The sequence below is a fragment of the Corapipo altera genome, unplaced genomic scaffold (genome assembly GCF_003945725.1).
Source record: "Corapipo altera isolate COAL_440 unplaced genomic scaffold, ASM394572v1 23b, whole genome shotgun sequence".
NCBI lineage: Eukaryota > Metazoa > Chordata > Aves > Passeriformes > Pipridae > Corapipo > Corapipo altera.
The window spans coordinates 6,648,386-6,664,360 of NW_020884885.1; the positions used below are offsets into that span (position 1 = coordinate 6,648,386).

General features: G+C 43.5%; 1 protein-coding gene across 1 annotated transcript in view; it reads left to right on the top strand.

Annotated features, from left to right (window-relative positions):
* The first annotated feature begins 160 nt into the window (after nt 1-160).
* Nucleotides 161-15,975, top strand: part of CDAN1 (codanin 1) — a 34,804-nt gene continuing 18,989 nt past the window's right edge. The window contains exons 1-10 of the mRNA XM_027641805.1: nt 161-397; nt 2,871-3,571; nt 5,123-5,347; nt 9,130-9,323; nt 9,745-9,864; nt 10,565-10,643; nt 10,877-10,997; nt 12,014-12,123; nt 12,796-12,885; nt 13,974-14,049. Of these exons, the coding sequence (XP_027497606.1) occupies nt 302-397; nt 2,871-3,571; nt 5,123-5,347; nt 9,130-9,323; nt 9,745-9,864; nt 10,565-10,643; nt 10,877-10,997; nt 12,014-12,123; nt 12,796-12,885; nt 13,974-14,049 (1,812 nt within the window). The 5' untranslated portion in view covers nt 161-301. The remainder of the gene's footprint in view (nt 398-2,870; nt 3,572-5,122; nt 5,348-9,129; nt 9,324-9,744; nt 9,865-10,564; nt 10,644-10,876; nt 10,998-12,013; nt 12,124-12,795; nt 12,886-13,973; nt 14,050-15,975) is intronic.

The window sequence follows — 15,975 nt, forward strand, 5'->3', positions numbered from 1 at the left end:
GGGGGGGGGGGCGCCGCTGCCCTTCCCTCCGCCCCGGCCCGCGGGCGCCGCCGGCGCCGCCGCCGCTAGGCCGGGGCCCGAGTCCTGCTGGGGAAGCAAATACCGCGCATGAGAGGAAAAGACGCGCACGGACCGGCGCAGGCGCCCCGTGCCCCGCGTGTTGACATGGGGAGGGGGCGCGGCCCCTGCCCGCCTCCCCGGCGGGAATCCCCGCTCGGCACCGCCCCCGCGGGAAGGGGGGACACGCCGGGCCCGCCCCCGGCGCGGGTTGTGCGCGTGCTCGGCGGGAGCGCGGCCGGGAATGGCGGCGGTTTTGGAGCTGCTGCTGCAGGAGGAGGTGCCGGTCAGCGCCGTGGTGCGGTGGCTCCAGCACGGCCCCGGCCACCGCCCGGCTGAGGTAACGCGCGGCGGGTCGTCGGCTCGCCCTCCCGCAGCGCCCCGGCTCCGGCGGGGCCGGACCCGCCGCCGCGCCACTCCCCCAGCGCCCTCCGCCGCCGCGGGCCGGGGCCGAGCGGGAAAGTTTGTGTTCCCCGGCAGTGGAGGCGTCCAGTCCGCGCTGCTGTGAGGGACGAAGCCGCGCGGGTCGGCCCAGGGCCCAGTCGGTGCCGTTCTGCCGCCGCGCACTAGGGCCGAGCTCCCGTCCAACAACGGCGGCACCGCCCCCGGCGCGGGCGGGCTCCGGGCAGAGCGGCGGGAAGGCGAGGCCGCCGGCGGGATCTACGTTGGGAGCTGCCAGGCGGGTGTGGGAATCCCACTAACATCCGCGGGGCTGAGCCCGCCAGCCGGGCGGGAGCAGCGGGGGATCGTGCCGGGTGCCGGCGCACAGCGCGGGGGGGCGAGGGGCGGCGGGGCGCCGCTGGTGTGTCCTGAGGAAACGCGGTGACAGGACGGGGTGACGCTTCCCGCGTTTTTGTCGGGGAAGGTGGCGGTGAGAGAAAGACGAGGCGCTTGGCTGGCAGGGCTTGGCGGTGGCTCTATGCAAGCGCTAGCGCGCCTCCCCGCTGGCCCGCCTGGGTGTTGAGGAGGATATTTCTTGGGGCTGGGTGAGGGTGCTTGTTGGCCGAGTTTTGTAATGGGATATGCCTGGACGATTTGGGTTCTTGTGGAAATAAAAACGTTGTAACCAGAGGTGCACTAGGACTGCCTATATTTCACTAATAACATAGAGATACAATTTGTTTTTAAAGCATTTTCTGCCTGAGCCCCTCATGGCGTGTTACCTAGTGTTAAAACTCATTGGTGTCATCCACGTGAGTTAGCTGAGTATCACTGTCATCCTAAACGTGCGTGGGAAGAATGGACTAGCAGCTTTATGCTGTGTGGTATTTCTTCAGCTGCGACTTGCAGAAGCAGGTCTGTGGAGGTTAAGAAGTTTGAGATGCTGGCAGCTCAGCTAGCACTGTGTAGGCAAGGGGTGAGGAGGCCGAAAAGTTTGCCCTTGCAAGGGAATTGCTCACTGCCTTTTGCTGCTGGGAGAAGCTCAGTTACTTCACCATGAGAAAGCAAGTACGAAGTTTGCAGCAAGTACGAAGTTGCAGTTTGCTGTAACCCAAACATGGAGGAACCAAACCTCAATTAACTTGGACAGAGAAAGATGAGTGAATGCAGGTTGTGCTCTGAAAAGCTGCAGAAAGTACCTGACCTTATGCATGGTGTAGACTAATTATCTTGTGCCTCTATGCTAAACTCGGGGGCACACAAGAAAATGGTAGGCTACGTCCCGCTCTAGCTTTCATGGCAGTTTCAGATGGTCTTCTGACACCTCACAGGGATTGTGCTCTGACCTGTGTTGGAATCTCATGTTCCTCCAAGAAGCTGAACTGGTCTCACACTTTCAAATATGAATTTCAGCGTAGGTATTGAGGATTGTGGGAGTCCAGTCATAGGCATGCTTTCACTGCCTTCTTTCATGCAAAAAAACACCTTCAGAAATAGCGTTTACTTTTTTGACTTTTCATCTAGTAGAGGTGTGAATATAAATTAACTGGAGTATGTGTACAATGACTTTAGTATTAGTAAGGAATAAGTTGCTGCCTATGAGTTGCTACCACAACTTCTTCTGTTGTGGCAAATGTTGTTGAATCCCATTGAGAGGAGACAGAAACCTGGTGCAGTGTTATGAACAAAAGAATTTTTACCAAGTTTAAAAACTTTGAACTATGCATGTAACATGAAGTCTCTTTTTGTCTTGTAAGAACACCACTACCTGTTTAGATTTTAAATGTGTTGAGTCAGTGGTGGGTTTTTTGTTTAAGTTTCTTAAGTATAAACTTCATTTGCCTTAAGGTTGCAGAGTTTCTGTTTAGACCTCTCTGAGGCCTAAAGGGAGGAAAATTATTTAATTGAAAGGGAAGAGCAGCTTTGATCTTGTATTTGGCACTGCAGGACTCCGAGTGCTTAAACAGTTGTTATAGCACCCCTCTGTGGGAGCAAGTGGCATTTATAGACAGAGGGGACAGAGAAGTTGCAGATTTTAGATTTTTCTATTAGAATTAGCTGCTTTCAGTATTGATGTCTTTGAAATGTTGAATTTAGGAGTGCCAGTTGCTCCAAGTTCTCCCTGGCCATAGCTTCAGGGAGTATTACTGGTGTTTCCATGGAACTTGTTTCCCAGTTCCACTGTTTCCCATTCACCAAAGTGAATGACTCCATCTGAAAACTCGTGCCAAAATTGCTTGTGTGGAAGCTGATCTTCAGATCTGTGACCAGTGCTAAGGTTGCTTGAATTTCAGTGACCTATTTTGCCAAGTCATGTTGTTTTTTATTATGTATTGCAATCCCACAGTTACTACTTAAATGAATCTAAGTACATGGACAGAAAGAAAAAGGTGGCTTCTTTTATATTGATTCTTTGTCCTCTTTTCTTGTAGGAAAACCACATCCATGACAAGCTGGTATCTCTTAGTTTGCTTCAGAAAGATTTTGTGCCTTTTCTGCTAAATTTTTTAAGGGAACAGACCAGCCAGATTCTGACTAATGGACCCTCTACTCCTGCTAAAACACCTAATTCCAAGGCCCATGGGAGCCAAAGGACAGGATCAGAAAGGAGAGCAGGCCATGCAACCAGCAGCCGAGTGCAGCTCTTTTCCCAAAGGACTTCAGTGACTACCTGCACCACAGATACCAGCTTTTCTCCTGCTGCAGCATCCAGCAGTTCCTCTTCCTTTTCTGGGTCAAACCTCTCTAGCCCTTGTGGTGATTTCCCAAGCGCAGTGTCCAGTAGCAGCCCGAGCTTTGGGTACAGCCCTGGGCTTCACCATGGGGAGAAGCGGTCATCTCAGAAGGCCAGCTTGGGGAGCTTCCTTACAGCCACGCCAGAAGCCCTGCCAGTGAGACGAGGCCGAAGGAAAGGAAACAGCTCAGTTGGTGCCTCTGGCCGGCAGGTAGCTCGGGATCTGGGGCGTTCCCTCGCTGAAGAGGAAGATGGAAAGAATGACAGTGTATTGTGGAGTGGAGGGAGAAGGAAGCAGAGTGAAGTGCCTCTTGATTCTGCCAGATCCCCACCCAACCAGCTAAACCTAAACAACTTGGAGGAGTTCCCACCCATGGGTGCTGCCTCTGGCTGGACAAAGTAAGAGCAAGTCTGCCTCGCTGTCTCATTTGGATTGTGCTGCAGGTTACTGTTTTTTGACTAACTCGTCGTGTTGTGCGTGTCCAGATGCAGAGGATACTGTAATACACAATGCCTGGCTCCTTGGTCAGAACTGCTTTCTTGTGGTCACCATGTAGGGAGGGGAGTATTGCTTCAATGGGTAGCCAGGTTTCCACTCTCTGAACTCACCCAAGACTCCTCTTTAGCCTCTCACTTGGGATGCTGCCTGCAGCTTACCGGTGCACGGTCCAGCTCATGTTAAGCCGAGAACATCTTTGTCTTTGCATGTTCTAAGAACTCAGCGTTTTCTTGGCTCTTCACATTTCTCATTTAGCATAATAGCAGTTGTTAAGGAAGAGTAGTCTTAGAAGGCTCTTCAGCTCTACTGATGCTATCAAAGAAGCTTTTGGATTGACATTCTGTGGCTTCTGGCAGCAGATGTTAGTGTGCAGCTTTGTGCTGTGTGATCATGCACAAAATAGCTGGCTGTATTCTTGGTCTGCAGCAAGCCCTGGTCGCCTTGGTGACTTTGGTTTAGCTTCTGGGCAGCTGTTTGTGTTGTGGTTGCCTCAGTCCTTTTATCTTTCTCTTTTACTCTTTAAAATCCTCTTTAGCAAATACAAGGCTTTCATGTCAGCCTGTTTACTCCATATATCAGTCATTGGTCTCTGAAAGTGGGACTTTCTAGTTGGACATGCAAAATTCCAACTGAAAATTATTAATGTGTGAGTGTGTACAGCAGATCCAGATGCTGAGTCCAGACGGTGCTCTAGATGAGGCTCTTTGGCCAAGGGAGATAAAGTGTGTTTCCAGCATAGACAACATCTCTTCCTCAATTACATTATGCTCAACTAGGAAAAAGAAGGAGGAAGGAGGTCACGGAGTGTTTGGAAGTCAATGCTATATGGATTTTGAAAACACTGTATCAATGAATATGTAACAACCAGCAAATCCTTGAGAAGTGTAATGCTTTATGTTTCTGTGTCTCGTTTCCAGTTTTTTAGTGCTTTTTAGTAGTTTATGGAACCTCTTCTTGAAGGACAAATCTTAAGTAGTTTATGCAGGAAGGATGAGTTTCCTTAAACTTAAAGGGCCTATTGTAACTTCAGAGCCTGGACTCTTACACAGACAGAGATGGACAATGGCACCTTGATTGGTTTTGGTGGTTTTTTTTCTCTTGGTCACGTTAGAAACTCATTCACCGTCAGTTTCTTACTAAAATGGGGCATAACCTGTCCTCTCAAATTAGAACTGTTTAGAAGGATTGTGTGGCACTGTGTTATCTGTTAATAAATTTTGCAGCAGGGTCAGCAGGTGGTTTTTAGCAGTCTGTACCTTCATGACTTTTATTCAGTGACCAGAATAAAATCAATAAGTATATATACAGTTTAGAAATTCAGTATCCTGACTCCATATCCATTTTATTTTAGCATGAGGTTTCTCTGCAAGAGTTGCTTGCATATCTCCCTTGAGACCTAATTTTTTTGTCGTTTACCTTGTTTTTAGTGGCATTGCTTCTCATTTTTTCAGCAAAAGCAAACCATCGAGGCGAATCAACCCAACTCCTGTAAGTGCTGAGCGCCCCCTCTCAAAACCAAAGACGTGCTTCACTTCTACTCCTGTTAGTCAGTCTCCAGCTGCTCGGTTGTCATCTGGGTCAAGCCTTGAGGCCTTTACCACCATCCAGGAAGGAAGCCTTACATCTGTGATAAGCAACAGCCTTCAAGAGGAGAGGGAGATGCTGAAGAAAGAACGGTACAGTCTGAGCAGGGGGGTGATAGGCTTGTATTGATTCTTAATTCCCTTGTGTCCTGGTTCTGGCCAGGATAGAGTTAAGCTTAGCAGGAGGCAGGAGGGGACGTGGCTGGGACCCAGGGGTTATTCTATACCACCTCATGTCATTTTCTGGAGACTGGGAAAGGACTCTCTTTTGGGTCAGTGTAGTGTGGTAGAGGGAGCAGTTGGGTATTCTCTATTGCTGGGAGGTGTCTGTGTGAATCATTCAGCTCTTTCTTGTACCCTCTGTCAGTAGTATTGTTGCTGTTACTGTTCATTTTCTCATGTCTTTGCTACTTCCCATAAATTGTTCTTAACCCAGCCTATGATCTTTACCTTTTTATGTCTCCAGTTCTCCTCTCCATCCTGCCACAGGGGGAGGGGAGAGCAAGCGAGCAGTGCATGGTTTGGAGAGTCTGAGTGAGAGCACTGAGCTGGGGAGTACCACTCCTAAACCACAGCAGCTTTATTTGGTGCCCAGTGTGGGACGCAAAGGGTTGAGAGAACAACAGATCTGTCCAGAGTGGGCTGGAAACAAGTTTGAAATAACCGTTTGTTGTATTAGGTCCAGAGCCTCTGGTCACAATGTCGCTTGGTCTGTTCATGTTCTTGTGGTACCTAACCCTGTATATGTTTCTGTAAATACACTATCTGCCCATCATCATGCTCTGTCAGAGCAGGGAGAGGGATCAGGATTGCTTTGTTGATGTACTATGGGATATCAGTTTATGACATGATAACATTAAGGGCAATGAGGGTCATTTGGGATGTGTCTTCAGTGTTGTTCTCCTACCCTTTCCTCGCGTCCTACCTCTGGGAGTCCATTAATAATGGTACCCAGTCTGTGAGGAGAACAGGGGAGGATGATTTCTCCCGGCTTTTCACCCCTTTTTCTCCTTCAGGCCTCTTATAACAGCTTTTGAGAATTTTGAATTTCCTTTGGATGTTAAGGGAAGCATATTCTTGTTGATATGTCTGCTATGTCTCCTCCGTAAAATCTACACCATATTTAGAGTCAGTATGGTCAACATCATGTCTGGAGTCAGGACAGAACAAGATGTGGAAAACGTTCCATTGACTATGGAAATGATACTCATGCTTGTGTATATATGTACCTGTATGTATATAGTTGGAAGGTGTAGGATTTGGACATGATGTAGATGGTACTGAATAAAGGGTGGATAATGTCCTGGTTCCAACCAGGCTGGGGTAATTTTTACAGTAGCCAGGAGAGTGCACGGCTAGGACTCAGAGGTTATTCTATACCATCTCCTATCACTTTCTGGGGGCTGGGAAAGAATTCTCTTCTTGGTTGGTGTAGCGTGGAGAGAGCAGTTGGGTGTTCTCTATTATTGGAGGGGTTCTGTTTGAATCGTTCACCTCTTGCTTGTACCCTCTGCCATTAGTGTTGTTGCTGTTAGTATTTGTTTTCTCATGTCATTGCTGTTTCCACTAAATTGTTCTTATCTCAACCCATGTTTTTTACCTTTTGTGCTTCCAGTTCTCCTCTTCATCCCACTTCAGGGGGAGAGGGAGAGGGGAAGGGAGCAAACAAGTGTTTTGGAGATTCTGAGTGAGAGCACTAAATTGGGAAGTACCATTCCTAAACCATGACACCTTGTCTTAAAGTGGTACTGATATCAAGGTGAAAATGACCAAAAGAATATCCAAGACATATATAGGTGACCTTAAACTATAATTTGCCTAATGTCAAGTGTGACTCTGTTATCAGACTAGCATATTAATGCAGCTAGCTCATGTTTGTCATTTTAGAGGTGTGCTGACTCTGAAACAATGACCCTCACTTCAGAAGATTAGTCAGTCCTCATTGCTTTCATGAGATTTCTTCTTCATGGGCTTGCATGTGTAGCTATCTCCTGTGCAGCTGTCCTTAGATCGTGCAGGCAGAGTGTGTGGGTTCGAGCTGGTATAATTAGGCTCTGTTTGAAAATTGCACCGAGACTTATCAGTTTGAAGAAAATGAGTTAACGCTGCAAATGTAGTGAAAGTGTGATTTAATGATTTTTTAAGGTAGGCAGGCTAGCTGAAGCTTGCAGTCAGAGAAAACAGGACATGGGTAGCTTGAGATTCTGTTTCAAAGTTACTACTGCAGTAACTGTTGCAAATTGCTGTGAGATGAGGTGAATTCTAGCTTCTTATTTTGTCTCTGCTGTTCACTTAGTGTGTGACTTTCATCATCTGTAAAATGATATCACTGTTAGTCTGTGAAGATTTATACTTCAGAAAAAAAGCAAAACACAGAAGTAGAGAAACTGTTGTTTGTGGTTGCTGGCAGAAGTGTTGCTGTTCTTTGTAGGTTTTGTTCTTGGGGAAATTCCTCAGGACACATGGGTGGAATTCTTTTCCTGCTAAGCCTTGCAGGTCACTTCAGTGGGTCCAGAACTGGCTGAAACACATCCAGTAGAGACTAATGAATTACTGTTTGTACTGGACCTGTAGTAGAACTGCTCAGGATTCAAACCTGCCTCTCTGCACTGAAGTGAAGCACCTATTCCACTGAATCATACCTGAAATGTCCCAGTAATCTATATAAGCTAAAGTGAGTGAAATAGCAGGATATGATGGGCTGGATCTTGCACAGGAGGTGATCTTGTCTGACTCGTCATGCTTGAAAACTGGGAGCTGCCGTTGTGTCCTCTGTACTGGTGGTAAAGTGAGGTACAAAACTAACACAGCCTCCAGACAGCTGGGTCACTTTGAGCAAGGGCAAAAGGTGAATTTTATGTTGAGGTAGATGACAACAATGAAGCAGAAGTGGAGTCTAACTGCATTATTAGAGTCTTACTTTGGTGGGTTTACAAAGTGCTTAATAAATAATTTTCTTCAGTTCAATCAGTTTGGGTGCTTATATTTGTTGCAAGGGAGCTGTTATTTAGTAATGTTTCTGTTTCCGTTTTGGGAACAATTTGTTCAACAGTTCCACTAGAAATAGACCAATAGAAAAAAGCCTTTGCCGCAGGTAAAAATGTTCCTGTCTTCCCCACAGCCCTTAAAGTGACTTAAAGATTTTACTTTTGAGACTGTGGTAAGACACGGTGTGATGTTCCATGTGTAAATGTAACAGTCATTTGATATTGCTGTTACTGGCTTGTTTCCTGTTTTTCATGTGTCTTATACGTACCACACCTTGGATAACATCTCAAGGTATAGTTTTTTACAATGTCTATGTATTTAACTGAGTGATCATTGTTGATTTAGAATCCAGCAATTAAAGTAGTTTGTTCCTTCTGTATGGGCTTTCATCAGTTGTTGCATTACCTTTCCATGTAGTGGTATTGGGTCTTCTCAGAGTGTCATTAACTTACAAATATATCTGAATATATGGATGTGAACCTTATTTTCATAGATGTTGTAAAATCTAGCTGTCAGAAATTGTACATGCAAAAAAAAATTTTCAGCACATGATCTCTAACAGATTCTCTGTCCTTAACAAATATCATTTCAGATGAGAAGCAGTAACATAGGTTAGCTGGTTAATTTGGTGAAAGTGCCACACTATTTTAACAGAGCTGGAATTTGAATGTGATTCTTTTCAGTCTTGGTTGCTAACCCCGAGATCTTTTCTCACAAAGAGAAAGATCACTTAAATTGTTATTAGCTGCATTAGACAGTGTAAATGACATGGCTAGTTATTGCAGGATTTCCTTCATGCTACAGTGCAAGAGAAAGACCTCTTCTGGCTGCATGGCTGCCGTGGATCATCTTCAGTCACATGATATGTTGCTGCTCTTGAATTTCAGATGCAAATTACTGCACCAGGCGTCTTCTCCTGCAGGGATGTCTTTTGATCCTGGTACTCCGACTAAGCCTAGCTACACTCGCAGTGCTAGCCTGCCTGCTGAAAGCCATCTGGTCACCTGTGCAAATCCTACTAAGGTTTCCTGCAAGAAGCAACTGGAGTGTCTGGCGCAGCTCTATTCATCATGTATAGCAGGTGAAGACCCAGAAGATGTGAGACTGACCTTTCTCTGAGCTTTGAACTTGCCTGTGTGTTGTGAGAGGGGGGTAGATGAGAAGAGGAAGTTGTGGAACAGTTATATTGTACAAAAAAATAACATCTGGAAAAATAAACTAAACCAACTCAATTATTAAAATAAATGAATACCAGGTAAAAGTTTAGGGAAGGAGGTGAGCCTGATGCAGTACTCTGAGCTGCAGTAGACTGAAATTATATGATCTGAAACTGGACTATTCCCTAACACATCTTTCCTGTATTGGTTTACACTGTGGCTGTGTGTGGAGAGGGAGTTCTTCAGTGACTACCGGAGTACAGGAATCTATTTTTTTACCTTTGTGAATTAAAACAGGACAGTATTGAATAATCCACCTTTAATATCTTGTTTACTCTCTTCCAGAAAACCTGGTACCAAATATTTTTCTGGAACTGTTCTTTGTTCTGCAACTGTTGACATCTAAAGGCACCTCTACTGCAGAAGATGGGGACAGTGACCTTGAAATCAATGAAAGTAGTAGAGGTAAGCAATAGTATTGAGGAGAAAGAATGTTACTTCCATGGAATAATAATGTGTTATATAGCAGCTTGGACAGTCAGTCTTAAATGACATAAAAATGCCTTATTACCACTGTGGGACTCATCCGAGATGCTGACAAAAATCACACATGTGTGGGAAGTGCTTCTGCAGTATGATAGAGAGGGGTTGTTAGGTCCTGTTTGAATCTAGTTTTCTGCTACTGTGTGAGATTTGCTATAGCTGCTTGCTAACACTGACTTTTAAAGAGAAGGACAGGTTTGCTAAAGTTGCTTCTGCATTGGTCCCTGCAACTCAAAAGTGCTGTTGATCTACTATGTGTTTCTTTAGCTTAAGATTAGGATATGAGTGCAACAGGATCCAGCCATATAAATGTATAATTCTTGCATTTGTTTTTTGTCAAATTCAGACTTAAGCTTGATGCAGTTAGTACTTTGAAATGGATATTAAAACCAAAAGAGTAATACACACTACACGCTCTCCCACCTCAGATGCCCCAATTTGACTGACCTTTGTTTTACTACTCATTCTTACGGCTGAGAGTGGGAACTTCTGGAAATTGGACAGGAATCTGAAAGACTATTTTTGGATATGGCAGTTCCTACTTTCTTTAAAAGCTTTGTTGATCTTTTAGTTTATAAATAGTGATAATTGCTGTTGTCTCATGTTTCTTTTTTTCCCTTAGAAGTGTCAGGGGGACAGCATTTCCAAAGTGTGCACAACTGTGTTTATTTTGCTGTTCGAGTCTTGGACTATCAATATGAGTGAGTTGAATTTTTTTTTTCCTCTGCTTTTATGTCTGCAGTTGTGTGTGGGATTAAGCAAGTGTGCTTGGGTTTTAGAGCTTTACCTGTAGGATTTCATGCTGAATACCTGTGGCTTAGAACTTTTTACTTGTCAGCCTCATAAAACATAAGCATAAGCATTTCTTTAGGTCTGATCGATCATGTGTTGTTTATGCCTGTCTATCTGGGTTTTATCCCTGTTTTCTTGGCAGAATTATTTCCCATTTAGAAAAGGGGATTCTGAAGCTTTTGGCTGAAAATGAGCGGATTGCATCTTTTTCTCCCACCTTGCACAAGAGGCTCAGGCAGGCTTATGAAAGCAGCACAGCCAAGGTAAAAATTGGCAGACCTCAGCTGATGTTTCTTCAAGCCTTTATATTGTTCCTCTTTTATTTGCAATGGCTTTGATGTTAAATCTCATTACTTCTACTTCAAGTATCTTGTCATGTTGTCTCTGGCAACTGTCTAAAAGCTACTTCTTTTTCTTGTCAGTGGGTGAGTGAATTGCTAGGTCCAGTGATTGTTAGCACTGAATCATTGCTGGCTATCCTTGCATTGTGCTCTGGGCCCTGACCTCAACTAGAGACTTTGATAGAGTCAAGTTTTGCTTTTGATTCTCATCTAATAAACATGCATCCCAGGAGAATGATTGGTTAGATGCAGAATCAGAAGGTAGTTTTGAAGAAGTGGATTTCTTTCGTAGATATGGACTCCTTTTAGGCAAATGAAGTTTCAGAGGAGACAACACAGATTGTGTAAACTGGTTTCTTCATGTAATTATCTGGGTTAGGGAAGTAAAGCTGGATGGTAGGAATGCATTTTATATCTCATTTCATGCATTTTTTAAAAATGGAAATTATTCTTTGCAAAGAAGGTACTGTGTACTTTCTTAGACTAGGACATTTCAATAACGGAGCTTTAAAGTTTGTAAAGTTGTAAAAAAAGGTTTCTTGTTACTTGAAGACATAGGCTTTTTGAGCTGGAGAAAGGGTAACAGTAGAGGAATTGCCAGCCATTATCCTGCATTTTCTGAAGCCTGATATTGAAGGGACACTGACAGTGCATCATTCTTTCCACACAGTACCAACACTGGTTGCAACCTGTTCAGCAGAGATTTAGAGAGATGAGATGCTTTCTCTCATAATGTTGAGTGATTCTGCCTCTGTAGTGTAATGTAGGTTGTAAAACTGTTAGTGTTTACTAGTAGTTAGCAATTGGTACCTAATCTCTGGACAATTTGGCTAGTAAAACTTGGTTTCCTCATCATGCCATTTCCCTGCTCTTTTCTGAGTCTCAGATTGTTTTAGAGACTTACATTAGTCCAATGGCTGCCTTTATATTTTGAACAGGTGTCTCTCCTGTTGCCGTGCTCTGTACAGTCTGTTTCTTTCCAACCAGAAACTGATAATCGCTCTAACTTTCCCAGTGACAGAGCATTTCACATATTTAAGAAACAAAGGTAAGTTTCTTCTACTATTACTGTATGACTCACAGGGTATAATCTTTGCATGATCGTGAGCAAAGGATATTAAGAATGTCTCATGTATGCTTCATGCTGTAGAAAAAAAATCTTGAAATTTTCACTTCAGTTAAAAGGGAAAAAAAGTTTTTGTCCATATTGAGTGCAGGATCTAAATGCTTAATGTCTTTAGGGAAAAACAGCCCAATTCTTCAGGAGTTATTGAGACTTCTGTTAATGCCAGTACAGTGCGTCACCCTCCTGGATTGCTTCTGCATATAGATCTGGTATGCTTTTATTCTTCCTGCTGCCTCTCTCCATGCTTGCAGCAACAGAGTGAGGGCAGAATGACAAGTTGTCTTGGTCCTTTCTTCTCTCCTCATAGATATTATTTCCTCTGGCTTTTTCTTTCCTGCCTCTCAATCTTCACTATGTCTGTCTGGCAATGGGTGTTTTGGTCATTCCATCAAAGCTTGGGCATAAGCTCAAGCACTTTTTGTCAAAGACATGGAAAATGGAAACTCACTGAATTCCCGCTAACACTAATGAGTTTTGCAAAGGTATCTGAATGCTTAGAGACGTGAGTTATTTAATCTGAGATAGATATTTGGTTGTTGTTGCTACAAATTTTGAAGAGTGGGAATTCATTCCCTTAAATATCTTGATTCTCAGGGACATATTTTATGAACTTCTGCGTGAATGGGAGGATAACCATGAGAAAAGTGGCTGGGACTTTGAAAGAGTTCTGGGCAACAAGATCAGGTAGGAGTCTTTAATGTAGCTGAATAGCTGGTGCAGCATACTAGACTTGGCATCCTAAGTTCCATGATCTCCCTGGTCTTCTGTACTAATCTGTAGGGAGCTGTGCTGCTTGGAAGATACTATCCATGTAAACTTGCTTCTATATTTAAAAGTATCAGCTGCTGTCTTAAAAGAAACAAGCTGTAAGTGGCAAGGGCCTAATTTGATTAGTCTTGATGTAGCTCTTTCCCTATTCATAATCACAGAAAGAGCTACCAGTGTATTGTGGTCTGAACATCATTACTGTATACACTATATATATATTGTATACAATATATATATAGTATACACAGTGTTATTGTACACACTTGTGTGTACATTTCAAGTTTCTGATGTCTGACTCCACTTAAGTGTGGAGACCTATGTTGTGTGTTCAGAAGCTGTTGACTCTTCTAATTATTTCAGGGGCTTCTAGTGTATTGTCTCTGAAAACAAGACAACTGTGTCTCTTTCTGCAGAAAGCAGACTGTTAAATTAATTTATTGCTTTATCAAAATAGATTATACGTAAAGAAACTACTATGGTTTTGATAGCAGTTGCCTTGTGGGTTTCTGTGTTAGTTTCAACCAGCAACCTACTCAAGTTACATGTTTGTAGGTGGCTTTTCACTTCAGGAGCAGAACAAGGCTGAGGCCTAAACTGAGAAATTTTCCATCTCCTGGGGCATCAGAAGTAGCGCTATTGCTGTGTTCTTACTTCTGTATGTGTGAACTCTCGGCTCACTCTTCTGCGCAGGGAAGAGTGGGAGCTGAATGAGTTCATTCTTCTTTCCAAGTAACGGCATTATTTCAGGAAAGGAAGAGATTCTTTTTGTCTCTAGAGTTGTTTGCTCTGCAGGTGCTCAGGGAGAATTTTTGTTTCCATATCAGCAGCAGATGGGGCTCAGTGCTTGGGAAACCTGGTTTTAGAGATGTTGCTTTTTGCAATGGCCTTTGGAGATTGCTTTCTTAAAAGCAGTTACTTTATGCTCTTGGTATGGTTTGACATTAGAACACTATTTTTTGTGCCACAGAGTCCCTGTCAGAATTTCATGATCTTTCCCTTCACAGGGCCATGATGGCTCACCTATCTGCAACCTGCAACCACAACCATTTTGCCCGGCTCTTTCAGAAACAGCTTATCCAGGTAAACGACTTGGGTTTTTTTTAACGAATGTGTATGTCAAAACTGATTTGATCCTTCCTCGGCCTGAGAAAACAAACTGTGTCTTGCAAGTTTCTTCAAAATTTTCCTATTGAAACCTTTTTTTTGGGAGACACAAGTTTTCAGGATGGGAATTTCTTTCCTTTTTAAGAAATAATCTGTGATAAATTACTGATGAACTCTGTTTAAATCAGAAATAAGGCACACTGAGCACATCAAGATCTGTAAACATTAATTCTTCATGGTTATTTACTTTGTTCTTCTGATTTTAATACAGTTATAGTTTCGGGAAGTTTTAAAGATGCGTTTTGACATATATATTAAATGTAGAGATTTCCAGTTATGTTTGTTAGCAGCATGAGCTTACTATCTGCAAAGGGTCTCTGTTCTTCTGTATAACACTGCAACAGCTTGTTTTTGATACAGTATTGCTGTTGTAATTTAGAGTGGGGGTTTTTTGGTGAGTTTCAAGCATCATTTGCCTTCATTGTAACTAAAGAAATGAAAAAAAGAGAAGATACTTCTTATTGGAGTATAGATATTCATTATATTCTCTGCAAATGCCTGGCTTATTGCTGTGTTCCTTTTGGATAGCAAAACAGACATAAACTCTCACCTTGAGTATTAGCCCACACACATTGCCAGGAAGTTGCAAGCTGTTGGAATGTTGAAAATTCCTCTAGTGTCAAGTCTGAGTTTGTGTCAGTGTCCTGTCTGATTGTATATGTGTGTTCATGGAAATTGTGGGAAAGAGGTGAGATGAACTTTGTTGCATCAATAGGATTTAATTAGGCCTAGGTGCTGTATTTCTATCTGTGCCTTCTTAATGAAGACTTCAGGATTTCATGAGGGTAACCAAAGATCTAAACTGGTAATTAGGCATCTTCAATGAATCCAGTGTGTCTGACTAGAAAGTGTGTATTATGATACTCTTGCAGAAATGAACTGTGACTGAGGATTTGTGTTGAGGCCTTATAATTTAAAGGTTGGGAAGCGTTACAAGATATTCTTTTGGGGAGGGAAGGATGCTCTGTTTGGAATAAATGTACCTAGTAGTTGTTCACTACTACTACTCACCTAGTGGTGCTCACATACATAGTTAAATGTTGCTTTTTAGTATGATCTCTCTCATTAAAAGTACCATGATTTAGATGCATGGATGTGCAGTCATCTTTTCCCTTTACTCATCATTGGCTAGGAGTATATACTCCATTATGTCCAGTCCAGACTGTGTCCAGTCCTGGCCTCACTAGCACAAGAAAAGAAAGATACAGACTTACTAGAACAAGTCTAGTGCAGGTCTATGTAAGTGATTAAGGGACCTGGAGAATTTTTTTTATTTGAGGAGAAGCTGAGAGTCCTGTGAGTATTCAGCCTGAAGAAGAGAAAGCTCCAGGTTATCTTAACACTGCATTACAAATACCTGCTGGGAGGGAAAGAAGAAGAGGGAGCCAGATTCTTTTCAGTAGTGTTCACTGACAGGACATGAGGCAATGGACACATAGTGAGGAAAACGAAATTCCATCTGAACACAAGAAGACACTTCTTTACTGTGAGGGTGGTCAGACACTGAAGCAGGTTGCCCAGAGCAGTTGTGAAGTCCCAGTCTGTGGAGACATTCAAAACCCAGTTGGACATGGATCTGGACAATGTGCTGTAGCTGACCCTGATTGAACAAGAGGGTTGGATTAGATGATCCAACATAAACAGTTCTGCAGTTCTGTAATTCTTTGAGTCTTGAGTAGTATCTGTGTGTTTGAGGGAGTGGGGCATTCACTTTTTATTTTTATTTAACTGTGTGGAAGTTCCAGGAAAACCTGATCTGGGAATGCATAGTGCAGCATCATGAGCCTTGGAGACTGGGCTAAAGCTCCTACTGAGTGGTTCATGAAGATCATGCAAGTGATA